This window comes from Oratosquilla oratoria, chromosome 8 (assembly GCF_046742065.1).
Source record: "Oratosquilla oratoria isolate Oo_2021 chromosome 8, ASM4674206v1, whole genome shotgun sequence".
NCBI lineage: Eukaryota > Metazoa > Arthropoda > Malacostraca > Stomatopoda > Squillidae > Oratosquilla > Oratosquilla oratoria.
Window position 1 is genome coordinate 20358134 of NC_134784.1, and position 25077 is coordinate 20383210.

General features: G+C 39.4%; 2 protein-coding genes across 3 annotated transcripts in view; one reads left to right on the forward strand and one right to left on the reverse strand.

Moving 5' to 3' along the window:
* The window catches only part of BHD (folliculin), a 56652-nt gene extending 31575 nt beyond the window's left edge, over positions 1-25077 (reverse strand). The window contains exon 1 of the mRNA XM_076188996.1: positions 24826-25077. The gene's annotated coding sequence lies outside the window, so the exon portion shown is untranslated. The remainder of the gene's footprint in view (positions 1-24825) is intronic.
* On the forward strand, positions 956-15312 carry LOC143027626 (pyridoxine/pyridoxamine 5'-phosphate oxidase-like). 2 transcript variants are annotated; one of them, XM_076188998.1, is made up of 7 exons: positions 956-1325; positions 2749-2905; positions 5081-5180; positions 7709-7780; positions 8927-9037; positions 9310-9404; positions 11729-15312. In XM_076188998.1, the coding sequence occupies exons 1-7, from the start codon at positions 1214-1216 to the stop codon at positions 11892-11894; spliced, it is 813 nt and encodes a 270-aa protein (XP_076045113.1). In that variant the 5' UTR covers positions 956-1213; the 3' UTR covers positions 11895-15312. The 2 variants fall into 2 exon arrangements, with proteins under 2 accessions (XP_076045113.1, XP_076045114.1); XM_076188999.1 differs by lacking the exon at positions 7709-7780 and adding an exon at positions 8759-8812 and having other exon boundaries at positions 961-1325; positions 11729-15276.

The following is a 25077-nucleotide window of genomic DNA, read 5'->3' on the forward strand; positions in this document are numbered from 1 at the left end:
CAATCCTAGCGTACGCTGAGACTAGATCGACCATAGGGGACTGCAGGGCTCGGCTCGGCTCCACAGTGTGAGCTAGCACAGACTCAGCGACGGCGAGACCAATCAGAAAGTGCGGCTCTCGGATTGCTATTAGTAGTAGTACCGCCGTCGCGTCCGAGTTGCTCTCGTTCTCCAGAAAGACGGCAATAACTGGCAGGAATTCCATAAACACAATGTCCGAGTCGTGTCGCTCAACCCATCTAATAGCGCAGAGGCTGACCAGAAAGTACTAAAATCGATTAAATGAAATCCTTACAATGATTCATGGAAGAACAAATTTGGGGGAGGCTTCAGCACCCCCCCCCCCCTGGATCCGCGCCTGTTCATCTGGTAGCCTACTGTTTTCAACCTGTCAACTTTGAACCTCTCAAGTGTGCACCCAGACATGCCTCTGATCTCCTTGGGAGTGAGTTGAACACAGCCAAGTACTAGGCATACACTATTTAACCGAAGAGAACTGATACGTGCTTCATTACAAGTATCTAGTATATTGCGTGCTCACTTTCTCTCACGTCCACTTGTAAATGTCAAGTTAACTAGTTGCCAAGACCCTTATCTTTGTTGATAGCTAGAAAGACGTTGAACACGTCAGATTTATTAGATCTCAACGGATGATATCTAGTCTTATGACCTTGTTGCCCAAGTACAGTACTTTTGATGGTAAAAAAAAAACCCTGCACGCATTCCATGCAAACTACATTTATACGACTTTCATCCATTCTCTTCGATGTTCATTGAACCGTATTCAGATTACTGTATACATTGACAAGAGTTGACATCGTTATAGAGTATATACATATTTGCAAATGTATTAACATGTATGTAATTTACTTAATATTCATTCTTTTTTTGTAATCATTGGACTTTGAATCCCTTCTATTACGTGACTAGGCTTTCATAAACACAACGGTGGTTAGGTGCCGCGTTTCGTTAACCAAGCTAACAAGATAATAATAATCTCACTCACAGGGCCTTTTTATATGTTATTGCATAATTAAATTGCAAATTTCTAAAGTTTTAATTGATTCTTTGTTATAACAATTTCCCATAGATTTTTTGTTTGGCCAATTCATACAACATGTGGCAACATCGGTTGCGTAGTTTGTTACGAAAATGACCAGTTTAGGGTTCTAGGTGTACACCTGACCCATTGATGTCAAAAGCTTAGAGTGGAATGCTCCATCGTATCTCAAGGCAGTTACCAAGAGCAATGGCTTTATTATTCGAGAACAACACAAACTCAGGGCCTGTTAATGGCAAAGCTAATATGTCTATTGACATTGGTGGTGAGTACTCTAGCTGATACCGGAACTAGCAGCGGTTTTACTTTAACGTCAATATAATGTTAGTTCCCAGAACGAGATGTGTACTACATAAGACTTTTTATGGATTCATGACAAAGCTGCAATCAATATTGATCTGTTCAAAGGTGCAACAGAACATACCATTCTATGATTCTCTAATTCAGCTTCTGATTTTTTAATTACATTTTATATTATTGCCCTCAGAGTCCATAGTTTCCATGATTGTAAACAAAGATATAGATTTACGCCCAATATGCAAGAGATTTGTATAATGAAAGCAAGGTGGGCTGTAAAAAGCCACTACTATGGTGATTTATCATTTACTAATCTTACATAAGTCACAAATACAGAAATTATATTATAATTATGTACATCGTTACAATGTTAATGTAGGCATTGTTTTAAGGCGACAAGCAAATACTAGACATGAAAGTAAGGTTAATATAAAAAATAAATTCCACAGTACCCACAAATATACCTTGAACACCTAGAACATTCGACCTCTTCAAACCACAAGCACTATGAGAAATAAATTTATGAGACATGCAATACGATAAAATGGACAAGACATAAAACAGGAAAAGATAGAATCAACCCAAGAGAGACCGAATTGGCTTCTTACTAAAACAGAGCAAAATTCAAAATAAAATTTAAATACTAGAAGATTCTTCTTAATATAGAGAAACCTAATCACTCCCAATAGCCCTGCTTTACCTTTGATATATTTGAAGAATTTAGCCCCTCATTGCCGTTGGCAGAGCTGAGATTGGTTTCTGCTCACTTTGGGGCCAAGACCCAAGCAGCTTCGTCTTTTTTTTTTTTGGATGAACTCAAGTAGAGAGTTGATGTTGAAGCTGACGTAACCTAGAGTTGGTGGTTGATCAGGTATGCTGGTGAACCAGTAGAGGAGATTTTAATGTATCAGCGGTGTCTCTAGTTAGTCACCCATCTTTCTTGGGAGACAGATGAATAATCATACTCCCGTCAAGTTAAAACTGGTATACAAGTATTTTTGACCTTTGGGAATGAGGCCTCTGTGCCTTGTATAAAACAGTCTTCCACTATAAGCTATTTATGGGAACAAGAAAATAAGGACCACTTTAATAGGAATATACTCTAATTACAAACAAGAACAACAGCAAAAAGAGATACAGATATGATAGTACAGTACAAGTGTGAGCTAGATTAAGATAAATCTCGTTTGATTTAAAATAAAAAGTAGCGACTTGAATAGCTATACTAATCTACCCTAATGAAATAGGTAACGTTACAGTTGCAAGCACTTACAACAGATACAGGATTTCTTGAGAAAGAAATCCAAATACAGTGTGGAATTAATCAGGATTAACTTTTTTTTTCTCAAAGGACAATTCAATTCAATAGCTAAACATCCATTTATTAACAGGAATGCGCAAACCTTACAAAGGAAAAAGTGAGGTGTTCACAGAAGACAACCTTGTTGCCAAGGAACCTGTAGCACAGTTCAAAGCTTGGTTTGACGAGGCCTGCAACACACCTGGAATTGTTGAGGCTAATGCAATGTGTCTTGCAACAGCAACAAAGTAAGCGATGAGTATGATGTTCATATTTAATCTTGTAGGGTACTACAGTCCAGTATTCTTTTTACACAAGTATCGAATTAATTGAATGCTCGTTAATATTGGACTACCCAGTGTATTTCACAACCACCATTTTCCCCTTTGTTCTTAACCACTTTTGTCTTGTTTACTTTTAGAATTTGGCCTGGGGATCGGGCACTGGAACCTTAGTTATTCAGTGACATTTTCTAAAAATCTAAGTAATATCGTAAGAAACTACATTGGAAAAAGTTAAACAACAATTACAATTCATACTTGTGTCCCACTTAAGGAAAGATGTCACTCGAATCAAACTCACCAAAAATGGCTTGATAAAGAAACTGAAAAATGTATTTCTAAAAAGAAAGCTTATACATATACACTGGGGGGTAGCCAAAAAGAAAAAGGCATAGAAACCACTTCCACCCATTCCATTTCCTATGTATTCCACTCCCCTCCACCCTCCTCCCTCAATCTTATCTTGGCACCTCCTGGATGATGGGTCATCCCTGCATCCTGTCCACTGCCCTGATTCAGATGCGGTGTCGCAAGACACAGCACATCCACAGCAAGGCCGCATCATAAATTTGGCAACCCCCCTCTACGTCCCTTCATACAGAAAAGGAGAAGACGGGGAGAAATCCCATTGAGCTGCATCAAATTTTTTCTCATTCATACTTCCGCACCCCCCATCCCCCACCCACTCCCCCTCATGCATCCCAGCATCATCTATACACAACCCCTCTCCATTCACCCCTATCTTCTGTCCTCTTCCATCCTTCCTCCACAGACATTCCTCTCTTTTGTAATGCTCCATGGTGCAGTGGGCAAAGGGCTGAAGTGGGGACAGCTTGTCCTGGATTCGAGTCCTGACCAAATGAGTTGAAGAAAGCTTTTAAGAAATACAAATGTGCTGACTTGCCTTATGTTTATCAGTTAGGTGATAATGCAAAGGGATTTAAAAAGATCAGGAAAAAGCAGAAGTATGAAATGAACATACCTGATAATTCTAAAGAGAATCTCAACTATTTAAATCATTAAAATATGCTATGTCCATATGGTTGCTGAATCTCAGTGACATTAACAGACTGGAAAAAGTACAGTGGCAAGCCACAAACCCAATTACAAATACATGCATACATATACCAAGGCTTTTTCCCCCTTACAAGGGAGGTAGCCAAAAAGGAAAAGGTATGAAATCATTCCCACCCATTCCATCCCTGAATACAGTCCAAACCCCTCCACCCTCCCTCTCATCTTAGCACCTGCCTAAACCACATGAATCTACATACATTCCAAAGGCTTTTTCCCCCCCTACAAGGGAGGTAGCTAAAAAACAAAGGCATAAAAACCATTCCCACCCATTCCATCCCTATCATTCTCCACTCCCCTCCACCCTCTCTCTTATCTTGGCACCTCCTGGATGACGGGTCATCCCAAATTGGCGACCCCCCTCTCCCGTCCCCTCATGCAGAAAAGGAGAAGACGGGGAGCCATTTTCCCTAAAAAAGTAAAGCACAAGGTACGACCAGCCAATAGAGGAATTTGGTAGATGTTAGTCACCATTTTGAAAGGAATAGAAAGATGCTTTTAATGGATTTGAGGTAAAAAGTGTCAAGAGGAGAGCAGGTACAGAGGAGAGGATAAAGGGAACTGCTTTTAATGGACACCATTGAATTAAATATTGGTTAGAAATTGTCTGTTCACTGTCTGAAGATTTATTTTAATCTTAATGCATTACTTTGTATTTCTATACAATGAGCCCCGGGCTGTGCCCGTCTCTGCTTTCCTGGGGGGCTTGGCTTTGCCATTAGTGGCCTTCAGTGGCTAGATGCTTTAGTGCAGTGCATGTTCCCACACCATCACCATCATTATCACCAGCATCATCATCATCATCACAATCATCACCCATGCAACATTTTCAGATTCCAATTATTTCTACAAACAAACAGGAGGTGCCAAGATAGGAGGGAGGGAGGGGAGTGTGGAATATATGGGAAATGAAATGGGTGGGAGTGATTTCTATGCCTTTTTCTTTTTGGCTACCCCCCCTGTAAAGGGAAAAAAGCCTTTGGTATATGTATGTATGTATTGTTTCTTATGTACTATGATAGGCTGCATCCAGTGATAGGTTCAGACAAATTTATTTTCTTCCTTCAGAGATGGAAAACCCTCATCTCGAATGGTCCTCCTAAAGGGATACGGCAAGGATGGATTTAGGTTCTTCACTAATTACGGCAGCAGGAAAGGACGAGAACTTGTATGTATATCACTTGGACAAAAAATGTAGTCGCACATTTGTGAAATTATAATCACGAAGAACTCACAGTCGGAAGAGGGCTATAGCTATTAGCCAAAATATAGAAGTTATACTTTCTTCTAAGTTTCCTTTTATTCCGACTATGGGTTCTTAGTGATTATAATTGTATGTATATGTATACTATTGTATATTGACCTAGTGCTTTATTGCTTTGATACCAGTACTCCATTTATTTTTTATTATTATTTATTATTTCTTTTCTTTATCCGAGTTGGAATTCCTTTTTAGTATATCACTCTCCAAGGTATCTGTAAATTGCATTCTTAACAATGAATTCGTTTCTTGATCATGTTTCATACAAAAGTTTTGTCCTAATCTCAATCCCATTCATGGAAGGTAGTCTTTTCCAATTTATTCTGGCTGTGGCCAAGTCTCACTTCATCATCTATGGGACCTTAGAGGCCTTAACCCCTTCAATATGGGCCAAAATCTCGCCGGCAGCATTAGCTGCCAGATGTGCGATGTTACGTCATAATACTCGCATTATAAAAAATAAAGTTACCGCTGTATTGCTCATTCTCTTTCACCAGTGAATTTTGATAACCATAGAAAATATGATGAAGCCAGTTTACAGAGTATGGGGGTCATACAGGTACAACTACAATATATATAATCAAGATGCCGACATTGGCATCCTCGCGTACCCACTTGCTCCTCATGATGCCTACGTAGGCATCATCGTATCGAAGGGGTTAAGATTTTGGTGCCCCCATATATATGGTGCGAGAGGTATATGCAAGGGTAATGGGCTGGGGATTGGAAATACATATATTTACCAATGGTTATTTCCCCCTTACAAGGGAGGTAGCCAAAAAACAAAGGCATAAAATCCGCTCCCACCCATTCCATTCCCACAATCTCCACTCCCATTCACCCCCCTCCCTCCCTCTTATCTTGGCTCCTCCTGGATGATGGGTCAACCCTGCATCTCACCCACTGCCCTGGGTCAGAAGCAATCTAGCAAGACGCAGCAAATCCACAGCAAGGCAGCTTCATTTAATCTGTAAATCCCCCTCTCCATCCCTTCATGTAGAAAAAGAGAAGACGGGGAGAAATCCTTTCGGGCTGCATCAAAATATCATTCACATATACTCCCCCACCCTCTCCCTTCCATGCATCACAGCATCATCCATACACAACCATTCTCCTCTCATCCCTATCTTTGGTTTTCTCCCTTCCTTCCTCAACAGACATTCCCCTCTTTCCCAGTGTCCCTTTTATCTCATCCATCTCATCCTTGGTCGCCCCCTCATGTTCACACTTTCCAGCTCTGCCTTCCACAACCCTTTTACTAATATTTCTTCAATCACTTTCCATGTGTCCAAACCATCCCAATACTCTTTTATCAACCCTATATCCCAATTCCCTTTACATTCTCCTCCTCACCTCCTCGTTTCTTACTCTATCCAACGTAGTAACCCCTATCATACATCTCAGGCACCTCATCTCAAACACACTCAAACTCCTCTCTTATATTACATGTTTCTGCCCCAAACAGTGCTATTGGCACAATCACTCCTTCATACGGTCTCCTTTTAGCATCCATTCCCAAATGTCTATTTCTTGTTATTTTTTAATCCCCCAAGGCATTTACTTGCTTCACTCAATCTACATTCTACCTCCACCTCCACTCCCTTTCCTCCCACATTCACAACTAAGTATCTAAAACTGTCCACTTCCTCCATTCTCTCTCCCTTAATATATCCAATTTGCTGCCACATTATCCCCTTGTACATCTCATCACCTTACTTTTACTCACATTTATCTTCAACTTCCTTCTTTTGTACACCTTCCCAAACTCTGTTACTAAATTCCTTAATCCCTCCTCTGATCCTGCCACAAGTGCAGTAACATCAGCAAACAGCAACTGGCTTATCTTTCACTTCTCCATTTTCTTTAACCATCTCCAATCCCTAACCCATTACCCTTGTGTTTAGCTCTCACACCACCCCATCCATGTATAAAATGAACAGCCAAGGTGACATAACACATCCATGGCAAAGTCCCACTGTTACTTAAAACCACTCGCTTTCTCCATTTCTGATTCTAGCACAGGCTCTACTACTCTTGTAAAAACTCGCCTCCTCTTAACAGCTTTCCTCCTGTCCCATATATCTGCAATACCTCCCACAGTGCCTTCCTGTCTACACTGTCATAAGCCTTTTCCAAATCCATAAAGGCCCAGAAAACATCCTTACCTTTTCCTAAAGCTTTATCACATATCTGCCTTACTACAAAAATCTGATCCATACATGTGCTAAGATAAGAGGGTGGGTGGAGGGGTGTGGAGTGTATTCAGGGATGGAATGGGTGGGAATGATTTTATGCCTTTTCCTTTTTGGCTACCTCCCTTGTAAGGGGGAAAAAGCCTTGGTATATGTATGTACCACAAAAATCTGATCCACACATGTTAAAAAAAAATAGTATGCATTAGTATTAATTAATGAAAAAATGATTTTTTTTTACAGATAGAAAATCCTTTAGCTTCTTTGGTGTTTTACTGGTCATACAATGGGGAAACTAAGTCATGGGCCCGACAGGTAATAAAATTCAACGCAAATTTCCTTTGCCTAGTCTTTGATGCACTCTCTTTCACAAAGTTTTAATTAGATTATTGAATACATTCACTGGTACCATTTTTATATAACTAATTTTTGTACTCCAGCACTTTTGGGAACAAGGAAGAGGGTCACCGTACAATGAAGCTGTGAGTTTACACCAGCTCAGGTTGTCAGGACTTACAGGGTGACAGAGGACAGGGATGATTCTAAAGAACCATGCCATGGAGGCATAACCAAACAAGGTTTTCAGGAGCCGTTTGTATTCTGTAATTAGTGTTTTTCTGCTGACCAAAACTCATGCTTGTTATTGATCTTAGTCTGTTAGTTTTCTATAGCTAGGTTCTTGATAGTCTTTACTTTTTAGAATATCAGGATGACCTGTCATCCAGGAGGTGCTAAGATAAGTAGGAGGGAAGAGGGTAAAGGGGAGTGGTGTGTGTAGGGGATGGAATGGGTGGGAGTGGATTCTATGCCTTTGTATTTTGGCTACCTCCCTTGTAGGGGAGAAAAAAGCCTTTGGTATCTGTATGTATGTAGGTCCTTGATGTGTAAACTGAAGGATGTGTAAATATCAAAACTATTTTAGGGCTTTTGTAGCAGTTGGCTATTGTGGAGTGCTTCCTACCCAGGGAGATGGGAAGGCTTGAGGACTTGCCAATCTGACTTCTAATTTGGAACGAGGCACAGGATGGCAGAAGTGATTTTAGCGAGTTTTGCAATGCCTTGGGAAGGACTCCTCAGTTTTTGTCTTTGTTAGTTAATTTAGTACAAAACTTTTTGGTCTTGAAAGTAGTAGTACAGTAATTTCTGTACGTAAGAGTACAATTGTGGAGTGCTGCAAATGTTATTTGAGGTACCATATTAGAACTTCTTTTATTTTGTTTTGTGAAAGGGAGACTGTAGGAAAGACTGGCAGATTCTTTTAGATTATAAGTTAACTTTATATGTTCCTTGCAGATCGAAAACCCTCAGGCTTCTTTGTGTTTCTTTTGGGAACCCCTTATGAGATCTGTAAGTCAATTTCTGTTATACTGAAATTCATAGTCAGATACTCAGAGCTTGATTTGAAACAAAACCGATATGTCCAAGCTTGTTCATGAAGATGTTTTTCCAAATCTTTAACAGGTACGTGTCGAGGGTAAAGTAACGAAAATTAGTACAGAAGAGTCGACGGACTACTTTCACTCTCGACCTCGTAGTAGCCAGATTGGTGCAAAAGTCAGTCCGCAAAGCACGGTAAGTCAAGAGAAAATCCCAACCAAGAGAGTTGTTAGCATTATCCATTGGATGTATGTACAATTTATCCATTTTATGGGTGGGAGTGGATTTATACCTTTGACTTTACCTACCTCCCTAAGAAAAAAAAAAGAAAAAAGCCCTTGGTATATGTATATATGTACAATTTATCATACATGCAAGCTACCATGCTCTCTTTTCATGTACCAGTTTCAATTTTGTCTCTATTTTTTACTACACCACAAACTAATTAAATACTATATACAATGCAGGTCATTGCTGGTCGACATGTCTTGACAGACAAGGAGGAAGAGCTCTTGGTAGAATACAAGGACGAAACAAAGGTTATCCCAAAACCAGAGTGTTGGTAAGTTGCTCATAAGGGTTAGTGCTTTAATGTAGGATAATAGTCTGAATGCAGATATACCACTCTCTCACCGTGGGAGCAATTTCTCTATTGGGTTGATATCTGGTTGCATTTGGTTAAGTATAGAATTTGGAATTTGAATGTGCTGTGTCTTGTGGCACTGCTTCTGACCCAAGGCAGTGGCCAATATGCAGGGATGACCCGCCATCCAGGAGGTGCCAAGATAAGAGGGTGCAGGGGAGTGGAATATGTAAGGGATGGAATGAGTGGAAGTGGTTTCTATGCCTTTGTCTTTTGGCTACCTCCCTTGTAAGGGGGAAAAAAAGCTTTTGGTATATGTATGTTTAGTGCAGGGATGACCCGTCATTCAGTAGGTGCTAAGGGATGACCCGTCATTCAGTAGGTGCAGGGATGACCCGTCATTCGGTAGGTGCTAAGATAAGAGGGAGGGTGGAGGGGTGTGGAGTGTATTCAGGGATGGAATGGTTGGGAATGATTTTATGCCTTTTTCTTTTTGGCTACCCCCCTTGTAAGGGGGAAAGAGCCTTGGTATATGTATGTATGTTTAGTGAGGAGAGTGTATGCAGGTTTTGGAATGGGCCTTTGGTATACCAATTAATCAATGCTCAGGACACTATCCACCAGCATTGGAAGAGCACCAACACTAGTCCTGGCCTCCGATTCATATTGCTCCTGATGCAACCACCACTTAGTAGAATGACCACTTCATGCTGCAATGCCCCATACAAATAATCTTTAGACAGCAGTATATTGTCTGTAACTTAATGTAGAATAACAGTCTAATATGAGGACCACAATGGAAATAAGCTTACACGCTTTTTTGTGTAATCCTTAGCAATTGTGATTGTAATTTCGAACTATGTATTTTCTTCATTATCTGTATTTTTTGTATTTGATATATTGCTAGATAAACATTATTATTATTATTATTATAAATATATATTCTCAGAGTGACTTGTGGACCAGCCCAGAGGCTGTTTCCTGTAACCTGAAGGCCGTGGGACTTGTCCAAGAAAGACCAAGGTCAACAGCTTGATTGATTAATCAATCAATTGCAGGATATGCCAACCCCCCCCTCCCCTGTAACCAATTACAGCCACAAGTTTAGACCAAAAACCACTGATAAGCTAGCATTTTTGGCCAGATGCAGTGAAAATAGGTCAATGTAGAATTGTCACCTGTGTGGTGATTGCATCTAGGGTAGTTGAAGTCTTTTGCCAGATAGATTCTATGTTGGTAAGTACAGTACTGGAAGCTCGCTGGTTGAGCGGGTTAGGGCATTGTTACTTGCGGCAAAGGTTGAGGGGATGGCTGTTTGAATCCTGCCACCAGGGAAGTTGAACCAAGGGCATGGTTCGTTAAATTCCACGCTACAAAGCCCTCTGTGAGGGGCACCATCCTAGCCTCCTGATAGGGGGGGGGGGAAGTGTATGACGTTAAACCATATCATATCAAGTACAGTACTGTTTTAATGTGGGGCGATGATCCAAGTGCAGTTATGTCAGTGTAGTTTTTAGACACTTGTCAAGTACAGACGCTCCTCTACTTACGTTCATTTGTTTTACGTTTGAACTGACTGTAAAAATTGTAAAAAAAAAAAAAAAATTGAGTGAATTTTTTAGTTTAGCGCGCTCTCCGTAGTTCAAACGATACTTACGCATGACGCTGCGTCCATTGTTTACATGGCACAAACGACAGACTGAACGTGCCTTGCCTCCTCCTCCTCCTCCACCATCTCAATTTATGTTGCTTGAATTTAATTTATTTGAAATTAATGTTATTATTTTACAATGTTATGTTTATAATTAATGATTTAGGGGTGTTTTATAAGATACGGTAATAGAATTTATGGATGTATAGTACAGTAACAACTTACATTCATTTTCACGTTATGTTCGGCCGTTCGGAACCTAACTAAAACGTAAGTTGAGGAGCATCTGTAGTTATTTTTCAGTTGGATAAGTCTTAGGGAACCTGTCGAAATATAGAATTCGGAGGTCTATCATTGAGTGCTTGTTTTGCGACCTAATTTTGTATGCATGTGCTGTGGATTATTGGGACTAAGTTCTTATGTGTGTCTGTGTGTGTTCAGTAGGCTGAGTGATATAGTGCTAACAGCTTGGTAAAGATGGAGGGCAGGTACCATGCATGTCAAGGTGGTGGGGTGTAATTGGCTGTATGCTGCTCTGCACTTTGAGGAGTGGGGGTGTGACCTTCCATTGCATTGCTGCTGATTGACATTTCTATTAGATCAGGGCACAGAACAAAATGTTGAATATAGTCTTATTTTTCTTAATTTTCAGGGGTGGATTTAGAATTATTCCCGACAGGATTGAATTCTGGCAAGGTCAGACAACACGGATCCACGACCGCATTGTCTTCCGAAAGCCCGATAGCGATGAACAGATCGACTCGACTCTGACACATATGGGAGATGATGGATGGGTGTATGAACGTCTAGCACCCTAGTCTTGCCTTACGTGGGCATTGGGAGTTGTAGAGGTAAACATAAGGAAATGTTAGGTATAACAAAAATTGTAATAAATGTTTAGTCAGATACTTTAAAATGATGCTAATCTGGTTCAGGAGTTTACCTGAAATGTCCACATACCAAAGATAAAATCTTAAGCTGCATATTGATGACTTTTAGCCAATCTGCTATCTAGGCTGTCCCATATTCAAGAGTCCCTTGGATGGCCAGCCTTATTCATGTCTTCCAGTAATTTAATAGGATGGAAGGATTAATGTTAGACCCTAGGCAGTTGAATGAATTATAATTTTAAGCAAATGTTCATAAGACACATCAGGGATGTACATTGTGTGAATAAATTAGTCTTAACTTCAGCTGGAACAAAATCTAAATTGTTCAAAGGTAATTCTACCAGTAGAAAGGTAATTAGGTCACAAGATCCTTTACTCCTTTTATACAGCATTAGTCAGACCCAACATTGGCTATGGAGTCTAGTGCTGGTTACACATCTAGTAAGGGATATCAAAATAGGTCCACCACAGGACACCCAGACTGGTGCCAGAACTGTGATGACTTGCATGAGGAGAGATGTGAGGCTCTAAAACTGCAAACACTGGTGGACAGAAGACAGAGTGGAGACATGATTGAGGTATATAAGTTCTTGCAGAGCATGTGGTAACAGCACCCATGGTGGCGGGAGTGTGCTGTGGCTGTTTGCCCAATCGATCCAAATCTGAACAGGTAACAAATTCACAATTACAATAGTTAACATGTAGAATACATTGTTGCATGCCAGACCTCCTGATGTCCATCCCTCTGAATCCACTCACCCCGGAAAGGACAAAGTCCACCTGGCCAGAATGTGGTATGGTCACCATCCAGCCCTTTGAAGTTACCAGAAGAGGCTGGATGAAAGTATTGCAGACAACTGTCCAGGATGTAAAGGGAAGTCTAGAATGCTGCAAAGTTTTCTAGCTATTCTAATGTTGTTGTGAATTAGAAAATCTGGAAGATGACTTTGCCTACGGTATTCTAGACCTCCCTAAGGACAATTGAACTATGTGTTTAATATTCATATAGTTTTTACTTCTTAGTATGTCATTCAACTTCTCAGTATACGACGCAAAGGTGATTTGACATTTGGAGATTTGAAAAGTAAAAGATTGTAACCTAAGTCATTTCTACTCAAACGAACTCATTTGAGTTGTGTATGTGTGACAGGGGCTTAAGAACATAAGAAATAAAGGAGACTGCAAAAGACCATAAGGCATACACTAGGCAGCTCCGATAAGGCCTACACTAGGCAGCTTCACTTTATACCAGCGTTTCTCAACCAGGGTTCCGCAGAACCCTAAGGTTCTGCAAAAGGTTATTGTAATAATATAATATAGACATCATCCTATCTAACCTAGTATTACAATGAAAATGAAATGAGGAAAATATGGTATATGTTTTTTTTTTTCTCTTGCACAGGGGTTCCTTGAGATGCAATTTATTTTAAAGGTTATGCAAGGATAAAAGGTTGAGAAATGCTGCTCTATACTATACAACACATAGGAGATTGCATTATACACAATCATGCATGCCAACAACACTATATACAGTCTGTAAAGGATTTGTGGGAAAACTCCGTTTTAGTTGTGGCGTTCCTCAGGGCCAGACAGTATAGGAAATGACAACAAGAAGACTGCATTGTACACAGTCACACACGCCAACAACATAATATACATTCTGTAAAGAATTTGTGGGAAAACCCTGTTTCAGCTGTGACATTTCTCAAGGAAACAGGACTGCTCACCCAGACAGTCTAGGGAATGACAACAACAACAACTATGATTGATGCTTTTAAAGTGAGGTACAACAGACATGGGCACAAATTAAAAGCTATGGCAATCCATCTAATGGAGGTGAGGGATATCAAAAAGAAGGTACCTTCTTATTTCCTCAATAATGTTTAGGTAAATAAGCACAATGGTGGACTGCATTTTAGTTGGTTGTACCGTGGTATATATTTTTGCAATTACAGGGAGTAGCTACCTTCCTTTAGAGGGGAAGAACCCTTTGGTACATAGATAGCTGCACTCTAGAAAGCCTCACCTACGAGTATTGTAAAGCTGACAATTGTATTTGACCAATGTACAAGCATGTCAAATGTAAAAATGAAAGACCTTCAGAGTAGAAGGGGGTTTTTCCAGTATGATTATGAAAACTACTTAGATCCTGTAATGGTGACTTGCGGCGATTTATGGCTGTCTAGTTTAACTAAATAACTTGGCCATTCATCTTTGCATCATTGTATTCATGCATTCTCTAAGTTTATGGAATATAATTGATTTGACTGCATACACCAACCATTCATCTATCCCTCACCTATCCAAGACCTATTCATTATCCCTCCTATCTTTGTGGTGCATGGATAAGGGGTCATCCCTGTCCCTTGCTACACTGCCCTGGTCAAGTCAATGCAGAGACAACACTGCCACAGCAATGCTAGACAAATCTCGTTTGATTCCACTGCTTTATATAGTATTATGTATGTTAATAACTGCTAACTGACTAACTTTCCCTTAACAAATATTGGAAGGTGGTTCAACCTCCTTGTTGGGTGTTGACTGCATAAATTGTTCCAAAATCTGAACTGATTTATACAATATGAAATGTGCAACCTCAGGCAAGAGTCAAGTTTTCAGGGCTACTTCACGATTGATATGAAGGTTGTGATATTTTGTGCAGAGGTATCATTTTAAGGTTCACTTTAGCTCAATCTAGGCCATTCTCTACCAGCACTTTCCTTTTTATTGAACATTTGTCTTACTATTTGAGAGGCAGGCTAGTCCCCATCCTTTCCCCGACTTTCGTTTATTTCCAGACCGGTTAACCCACCTATGGGTAAGTGTCAACTTTTTGGCAAGAGCTGTTGCATGTTGAAAAATGACTATGTAACTTCGTATCTGGAATACAGTATGTAGCACAAGTGATCAAAACTTGGATACAGAAAGGAGAAATGTAAACCACACATGACTCACAGTTGTTATAATAAAGATTTAATCTTGTTTATTTTTCATTTTAGAAATACCCGTTTCAACAACATTGGATATAAAAAAAAAAAAAAAAAAAAAAAAATACTTGCCACCTATGCACTTTAAAGTCCACTCATGCAATGTGGACATATGAAACCTCTCAGTGTTGTGTCACATCTGTGGAGAAAGAATTGTGTATTGTGGTAACACAGTAACATGATTAAATGTTTTCATTTCTAGTCCACCACTGGTCTTAGCAGATTACTAATACAGTATTCTTATATTTTTTTTTAGGTATATTTTGTCAAATCAAGTTCCTATATTATTACTGAGGAGCACTAAAAATTTGCTAATAAACTGTACTGTAGCAATTGTACATTACAAATATTTATTGTTATTTAGCAACCCCATTGTTATGATAATTGTTTTCGTAATTTGACTGTCTAGGGTATTATGATGATTGTTTATGTGATGATGATGATATAGTTTAATGTCACAAACTCCCCCCTAATGGAAGGCTAGGACAGTGCCCATACAGAGGACTTTGTAGCATGGATTTTAATCAACCATACCCTTGGTTCAACTTCACTGGTGGCAGGATTCAAACCACCATCCCCTTGACCTTCGCTGCAAGTAACGATGCCCTAACCCACTTGGCCAGTGAACTTCCGTTAAAGAAATTATCTATGTAGTAGTTTTTATTTAGAGCAGCTCAAACCAGACTACGAAATGTGCCGAGCATGGAATAAAACTTTAACTGTAACCTAACATCGAAAGCCACTGCCAAGTACCATGGGGCCAAGAGTGCACTGACTCAGAAGTTGTGTGAATGGCATTCTCATGATCATGCTCTTAGGGAACAATTTGAAGAAGATAAGTCTGAAGTTACAAATGCCAAAGTTCTGTATTATAACTATGACACTATTTTTGATGAATTCAAGTTAAAACCAAATCTCTTGACTCTTCTACAAACACTAAGAAGAAAATTCTTTCAAGCATATCCCAAGTTTTTATCCAGTTGGATTCTTTGACCCATTTTTTGTAAATTGTAAAATGAACTAAAACTTCAGTGGGATGAAAATGTTGATGATAAAATAAATAAATAATTTTTTTCATTTATTTGAAGATTTTGATACGTACATACACCAAAGGGTCTTGACCCCTTACAAGGGAGGTAGCCAAAATACAAAGGCATAGAAACCACTCCCACCCATTCCATCCCCTACATACTCCACTCCACTCCCCTCTACCCTCTTCCCTCCCTCTTACCTTGGCACCTCCTGGATGATAATGATAATCTACAGAATGTCAACTTTCAATGCATGACATTTAAAGATTCAAATTCAGTAGATTTTTTTGTTTTCTATGATGCTAGTAAAACTGCTTATGGATTTGCTTGTTATGCAGTCCAAAACTTAGATTCTAATCTAATGTTTCCCAAAATTAAAGTGGCTTCTCTAGTTGAAAGAACTGTGCCCACCTTAGAATTATTGGCTATGTATTTAGTCATTATACATTTAAAGTCTTACTTAAATGAACTGCACACTTCTGAAATTAAGGTCAGAAATATTCACCTCTTCTGACAGTCAAGCAGCATTGTCTTGGATCTTCAAAAGTAATGCATTAAAAAAGAATGTATTTATCAATAATAGACTAAAGGATATGAAGACTATTCTAGAACACTGCAGAAAGGGATATTGCTATTTCTTTCAACTATGTTCCTACTCGGCACAACACAGCAGATATCTTTACCAGAACCTCTAAATCTAAGGGATTCTTAGAAAGACTAAGGAATGGACTCTCAGTTGGATTAGAGATTCCAGGAAAAAATGGGCCCTAGGAAACTTGGGTTCTATTTCTCCATCATTCATTAAGGCTCCTACTTTTATGGTTGCCACACTACGTGTGGGCAGTAACCCTTGATAGACATATCTGAACTCCTTAACAACAGATTTGGCTGTCACTCGCACTGTCTTTCAAGCTGTAAATAAATAGAATAAAATAAAGATTTTTCAGACATGCAGGATAAGGCATACACCCGTCTTAAAAAGCAATCTTTTTTTCAACTGGAATTGGATTTTCTTGTCATCAGATCAGAATATCCCTATTTCCAAACGAATGCAAGATTTTAACCTTATCCTTGGTGATAAAGACTTGATTAGGTCCAAAGGATTCAAATATGTCTCCCTGCCAATTATGAAGTAAATTCCATCTTGATTCATAAAAAAAGTTCATTGGCCGGGCATGTAATACATGATGCTCATATGCAGAGCTGGGCGCATTCCTCGATGCGTTCCGCTGTAGTCTGGCCACGTACGGTTAGCGCTCCCAAACTATTAAAGCTTAAGAGACAGGTTCATACTAAAATAAAAGTGGTAGGCTACATACTATACCAAAGAAAAAATTCGTATGCCACATCCAAAAGGTAGGCCACATACTATACCAGCACCTATATTGGTTTAATAGTTTGGGAGCGCTAACCGCGGTCAAACTAAAGCGGAACACAGTGAAGAACGTATATAGGAACGCGCCCAGCTCTGCACATGTGAAATCAAAACACCTAGGGGATTGGTAGTACAATGAACCGCATCAGAAGCAGTCGTTGGCGGATTCCAAAAATTACACAAGCAGTCTTGATCAGTTTGAAGGCATGTGCAGTTTGCCGTATCCAAATTTCAATGGGTTTCAAGAAACCTAATACTCATCTTCCTTCAGCTAAATGTAGACTTTTGAAGCCTTATGAAACAGTGGGAGATAGCTACAAAGTAATGTCGTAACACATTCGTAAAAATTCGTATTCCACTGATGAGGATCACAGTCCGTGATCGAAATATATGGATATCAGCTATTTCATTCTTCTTTTTCAACACAGTGGGTTCTTGTTGAATAGTGGGAGATAGGTTATACTGGTCATTTCTATACATTAGATTATTTAGGCAGTAGAATCAAACCCTACATTCTCATATTCACTTGCTGATCTACCCGTGCCATTCATTTAGAGACCATATATTACATGAACTAGGACAAGTTTGTTTTGTCATTCATATGCCTCACTAACCGTTATGACATTCCTTCCACAATGTATTCTGATAATGCGAAGACCTATTGCTGGCAAAAATTTAATGTAGACTTTATATGTCTGACATCATACAAAAATATGGTACTGTTAACATATCCTTTTAAACCATTTTAGTCTAGGCTGTTTGGTTTGGAGCTACATAGGAGATATTGATGAAAGTTGTTCACGACTTTGTATAGCCTTTGGCAAACACCGGTTATCTGCTCCTAATAACAGACACACGGTTAGTTATGAATAATAGACCCTTGAGTTACACTTCTGGTGACAATTCCTTGAGCGTGATAACTCCAAACCACCTTATTAATCCAGGTATTAGTTTTCCTTCTGTTTTATAATATAATAGAAGGAATACTTATATTGTGTATTTCAGCGGGAGTTCCTCTGTATGAAATTATACACTGAGGCATTCCCCGCCAACTGTTCACTATATTTTATAATAAGCTCTACCTCACGGGAGCTTCTTCCACGATAAACTTAAAAGAGATAATTTAGACAACTTACTTTTGCGATTAGTTGTTCTTTTACTGGAAAAGCAAGACTATAACTGGAGGAGTATTTTATTATACAAATTTTATCAAGTAGTGTTAAAAAATAGATTTATATAAAGATAATCGCCTAATACGTCTTTTGTACAATTTTAATGAGTGAGCAAGTTTTGCATAAAAAGGTTTTCCATGTTAACAATATTTGTTTTTGCAAAATAAAGAATATTGCAGGTATGACTTTAAATCTCTACTGGGCCGTATGAATAGACACTCCGTTCAATTCAAAATGAGCTTCTTCTCTGTTGCTGTATAGTTTGAGGTCCATGTTTGAATGGAAAGGATACATTTTACAAGCCTAAGTCCTTAAATGAGGTCTGAATAACATCCGGAATCGGTTCTGTTGTTTAACGTCCGGGACTATCTGATAGCGCCCAGTACCGACCGGGCAAGGAGGGTAAAAGAAAGATAAAATGGAAGGCAATGCGAAAGATGTGGACTGCCAAGAGGTACCAAGAAGATATGCAGTGTTAATCAAGTATAAACAACAAATGTGGTTTTGCAATAAATGAAAACAAGGAGTGTAATCACGAACAAAATAATTGAAATTATTCACAGAGAAAAATAAAGAGAATGAAAAAATCCGTAGATGGAAAGGAAAGTGGGTGAAGGTGAAACAAAGAATAAAAGAAAACGGAATTTTGAAAAAAAAAAACTAAACTAAATAGGAAACAGTAGTGAATACGGTGATGAAGAAAACTAATGAAGAGCAAAGAGAGGAAGAGGATAGGGAATCAAGGAGGAATAATATAGTGATGTATTACGTGGAAGTGAAAGAGAAAGAAAAGAAAAGAGGTAGAGTATATGGGGATCTGTATGAGAACAATAGAAGGATCATATTGTATAGGAGAGCGAGATCTACGAGGTAGACTAGGCAAGAAAATAGAGGGGGAACCAAATGTGAAACTAAAGGAAGAACAAGTAAAGCGAATTCTGAAGAAGGACATAAAAAACCCCGCAAAAAGGGCAAGAGTGTACTTAAGCAAAGACATAGCCAAACAAGAGCAACAACAACAAAAAAACACTGATGAAAGAGGTTAAAAAAAAAACGAGGGAAGGTGAAAAGGGCTGGCATAAAAACAAAAACAAAAAAACGGAAGTGTGCATGACAGAATAAAGGAGGTAGAAAGAGCAGAAACAACAGTAAAGACAAAAGGAAACAAGAGAAGGCAAATATAAAAGTCACATTGATTAATGTACATGGACACTTAAACAATTTGAAACAGTACGAAACAGAAAGGGATAATAGAAAAAAGGTAAGATATAGACATCTTGTGCATAACCGAAACACAAGTGAAGTTGGAAAAGGTAAATTGGGACAAATTCCTGATAGGATGCACCAAGAGGTCTGTTGCTTGCATACAAGAGGGGGGATACACATGGCTGGAGGGAGAGGGAGGTGATAAGAGATAACGAGGGTGTACTAGAATTATAATTATTAGAAAAAATAAACGAAATACTTAATCTACACTGTGGCAGGAAATAAGCCTGAAGACAGGGCCAGAGAAGAACGCCAACTACAAAAGCCGCAACTTTACATTCTGTTTCGAATCAGGCTTCCTGAAACATTAATTTCGCACCGTAACGCATAGTCAGGCATCAGTGAACAAGTCAGGACGCGCCCTGAAGTCGCACAGAAGATGAAAAAAACAACAACAACATCTATGCGAAACTTGTGCTGAACGATTCAACAGATCGCCGAGATTTGAAGTGCAAAACATTGTACCGCACAAGAAACCACAGTCGGAGAAAAAAAACTTCGAATAAAAGATGATTCTATATCTCGGCTACCAACTGTAGCCCTCTTCAGGAAAGAGAGCTACAGTTGGTAGCCGAAATATAGGATTCTTTTATTCGAAATTTATTTTCTCCGACTGTGGTTTCTTGTGTTATTTATAAATGTGCTACTACATTTCTGGTTAGACATATGATATAATGTCTTGAAGAAGGAACAAATATCGACGGACCAAAACAATAGGCCATACATGGCAGAATATAGGTAACATCTTTCTTCACCGAAACACGATCACAATGTCATCTAGGACATCACACAAGGCAAGAGTTAGACGATAGAGGGAGCAAACTGTAACCACAAGGAACAATTCCGTACATTCCCGAGCAGCTTGATGATCTAATATAAAAAAATTTAATGGTTGCTTACGCCGTCCGGTGGTAATTCGGTCACACACAGGTGGTGGTTGGGAAGGATGGCCGGGGATTCGTCAAAGTTAAAGATGCAACGGTATCGTCACTTCTGGAGTTGGGTGACGAAGGAAAAGAAGTTCAGTAAAGGAGAGTTAATAAAAACTAGCTAATCAGAAGAGACATGACGTCATGACATCAGCTCTGTGGGTCCTAAAGAGCCCCAGCTCTGAGCGGGTGACGTCACGACTACTAATTTTCCAATTTGCCAAATTTTTAAGCCCCCAGGCGAAGCCTGGCCGGCGCAGCCGGTGGGCTTGTTCTTGAAAAAAAAAAAAAAAAAAAAATGAAAAGCCCAAAAAAATCTAATAGGAATGAACAGGACATGCAAACTCGGGCCACCTGGGGACCATTGGAAACAGGACAAATGCACACAATAGATTATGTGTAAAACCACAAATAATTTAGTTTATATAAACAAAGAAACTTGCACCCAACAAACACACGTACAACTAGAGGCAGTCACAACCCAAAACACCACACACACCAAACAAGCACCAATATATCAGATGCTCATTCTCCCTACGCAGCATCAATGAGTGGAATGATCTCCCATCCCATGACCCACTCTTGATACTTTTAGAAACTGGATCACCCATCACTACCTCCCTCTCTTAAGTCCTAATCTCAAAATCCTGACCTTAAGTCTGATTCCACCCTAACCCAATTTCTGGACCAAATTATGTCGCCAACCCTGGATTCCCCCACTCAGCCCGTAAGCGGCCCTCTGCGGGTTCCCAAAATAAAGAAACAGACGCGCGATTTTCAGTGATCAACTCCCTTTGCTTACGGGTGGAGAGGCTTTCTTCATGTCTTCTCGTCCGACTATTGACCGACCCTGGAGAGGGAAGTCTTCCCTCCTGATTGCCTTACAAGCCGAAGGAGACCACTAGTCACTCCTGGAAGGCCCGTATCGTGAACGAGATCCACGCCTTTAAACTCTGGGAATTGGTTCACCGACATGCTCTAGACCAGCGTTTCCCAACCTTTTCCGACCATAGCCCACCATGTTGTCATGTCTAAGCAGTCCAGCACCCCAATCTTCTTATTAGAAGGATATAAGAAAGTGAAGTGTACTGCTTGATGATTTATTTTCTTGATTCCTTAGAATTGAAACGAACTGACAATATTGTTTGTAGAAGAAATAAGAACACCATCGAAAAATAAAATTGCATGGAAAAAGTCCAACATGCACAAGTAGGTAATCAATGATACATATATCAATGTGATTTTTGTGTGGATCACTTCCTAGCACCCCCTATAATTGGTTTCAGCACCCTAGGTTGGGAAACGCTGCTCTGGACGACCCTCGTCTAGATTATGCCCCCCCCCCTCAAACAACCAGTGGTGGTAATGTACAAGTGATGAAAGAGAAAGACTGAGGGATAAAGATGTGTGGTCACTGTGACAAGAAGGTTACAAGTCGGGGCAGAGGTAGTGATGGTTTGCATTGTGATTACTGCGAGTTTTGTGTCCATGGATCATGTGATGCAGGAATGAATGTAGATTTATACAAACAATACTGTAACCTTGCTAAACAATTTCCTGGTATGTCCGACAGCTGTAACATTTCCCAAGGTAAACTTGTCTCTGGAGAGATTCTCAAACAACTACATTTCAATAAGAAAGTACATACGGATGCTGACGGTCAGCATCCATGACGACGACGACGACCCGGATGATCTTTAGAATTTGAGGTACCGAATTACTAAATATAAATTAGGTTACGTAGGTTAGGTTAGTTAGGTTAATTTAGAATAGACGAATTTATCATCGTTTCATTTCTTCGACCTCGGCACCTATCAAAACAAACATGGCGTATCATTCAACCGACGCGATTTCGTTCGTTAGAAAATCGGTTTTAGCAATTTTTTGTTATTGATTTCCGCCAAGAAAAAAACATATTACGTTGATGTATTATAATTTACAAAATTAATAATTTAATTTTAATTGCTATATAGCGTAGGTGTGCAATTCTTAAAAAAAAAAAAAACTCAAATTCTAAAGATCATCCGGGTCGTCGTTGTCGTCACGGATGCTGATGGCCTGATTATTATTGTACCTCGGGCAATTAACAGACGACGGCAGAACCCTGTTTTCTCTCATAAAGTCCATGGAAGCCCTATGTCTTTGTACATACATACATATACCAAAGGCTTTCTTCCCCCTTACAAAGGAGGTAGCCAAAAAAACAAAGGCATAAAAACCACTCCCACTCATTCCATCCCTATCACACTCCAGCCCCCTCCACCTCCTTCCCTCCATCTCATCTTGGCACCTCCTGGATGACGGGTCATCCCTGCATCTTGTCCACTGCCCTGGGTCAGAAGCAGTGTCGCAAGACACAGCACATCCACAGCAAGGCCGCTTCATCAAATCGACGACCTCCCCTCTCCGTCCCCTTATGCAGAAATGGAGAACACGGGGAGAAGTCCCCTCGGGCTGCGTCAAATTTTTCTCACACATACTCCCCCTCCCCCCCCACCCATTCCATCTCGTGGATCACATCATCCATACACAACCATTCTCCATTCACTCCTGTCTTCTCTCCTCTCCCGTCCTTCCTCAACAGACATTGAACATTCCCCTCTTCCCCAAAGTCCCTTTCACCCCATCCATCCATCTCATCCTAGGTCGCCTCCCTCATGTTCACTCCTTCCACATCTACCTTCCAAAGCTCTTTTACTAATTTTTCTTCACTCATTCTTTCCATATGTCCAAACCATCCCAATACTCTTTCATCCACCCTATCTTTGTAACAGCGTTTATTAACGTCACCTGGAGTTGGAGAACACCCGGTCCACAACGTGAAAGTCATCGTATGATAGTGACTGGACTGGCATGGCGTCTGGACCATATCCTCGCGGTTTCGTTCGTTAGTAAATTTGCTTGTAGCAAGTTTTGTTTTGTTTTGTTTTTTATTTCCGTCAAGAAAATCGCATACTTCGTCTATGTATTATAATTTACGAAATTGAGGTAAAATTTTACTTTCGACCTTTGTTGGAATATAACAATACAAAATTAAATAGTAATTTTGTAAATTAAAATGTATGAACGTAATATGCAATTTTGTGTGCGGAAATGAAAATAAAAAAAGTTGCTAAAACAGATTTCTTTGTAACGAAGTTGTGTACTACGAATGGTACGCCATGTTTGTTATGGTAGATTCCGACGTCGGAGAAATGAAAGAACGCTAAATTTGTCTAAACTAAAGTAAAGTAAAGTAAAGTAAAGTAAAGTAAAGTAAACTAACCTAACCTAACCGGTAAAATTTTACTTTCGACCATTGGAGGAATATAGCCATACAAAAGCTGAGAGAGTGGTTGAAAAGCCCGCCAACGTCTCTCACGACGACGACGACGAGGACCAGCCGGATGATATCTAATTTGCAGGTAATGATTTATTAAACACAGGTTAGGTTAGGTTAGGTTAGGTTAGGTTAGTTTTAGACAAATTTATCGTCCTTTCATTTCTCCGACGTCGGTATCTACCACAACAAACATGGCGTACCATTCGTCGTACACGACTTCGTTACTTAAGAAATCTGTTGTAGCAACGTATTTTTATTTTCATTTCCGCACACAAAATTGCATATTACGTTGATACATTTTAATTTACAAAATTACTATTTAATTTTGTATTGCTATATTCAAACAAAGGTCGAAAGTAAAATTTTACCACGAAATTAATATTTAATTTTCTAATACTATATCGCGTAGGTGTGCACAACTAAAATAAAAACCTAGACGAATTTTTCATCCTTTCATTTCTTCGACCTCTGCATGTATCAAAACAAACATGACGTATCATTCAACCGCCGCGATTTCGCTTGTTAGTAAATCGGTTTTAGCAACTTTTTTGTTATTGATTTTCGCCCAGAAATAACACATTACGTTGATGTATTTTAATTTACAAAATTAATATCTAAATTCCTAATGCTATATCGCGTAGGTGTGCACAACTAAAATTATACCGAAAGATGACTTCTGTAAAACACGGACGAATTTTTGCCAAACGTCGCTACCGGTCACAAAATTAACATACACAAAAATGTATACTTGTAAATAATTTTGCTCCATGCACTTACCTTAATTCCGAACACTTTCTCCCATGATTGCCTCTTAAAACACAAATCTACAGATTTGATGCACTTTCCAAAGCAGGGGATAGTTCAAGTATAATTATATCAACAAGTCACCAATTCGGCTTAAATTTGCGATCCCTACAACATAAAAAATGTATCGGTAGCAATGAGCACGTCAAAGCCACTTTAAGGATTTTTTTTTTAGCCAGACATGTCACAGAGTATTGAAATGTCCTTCAATAATGGTACAGCAAT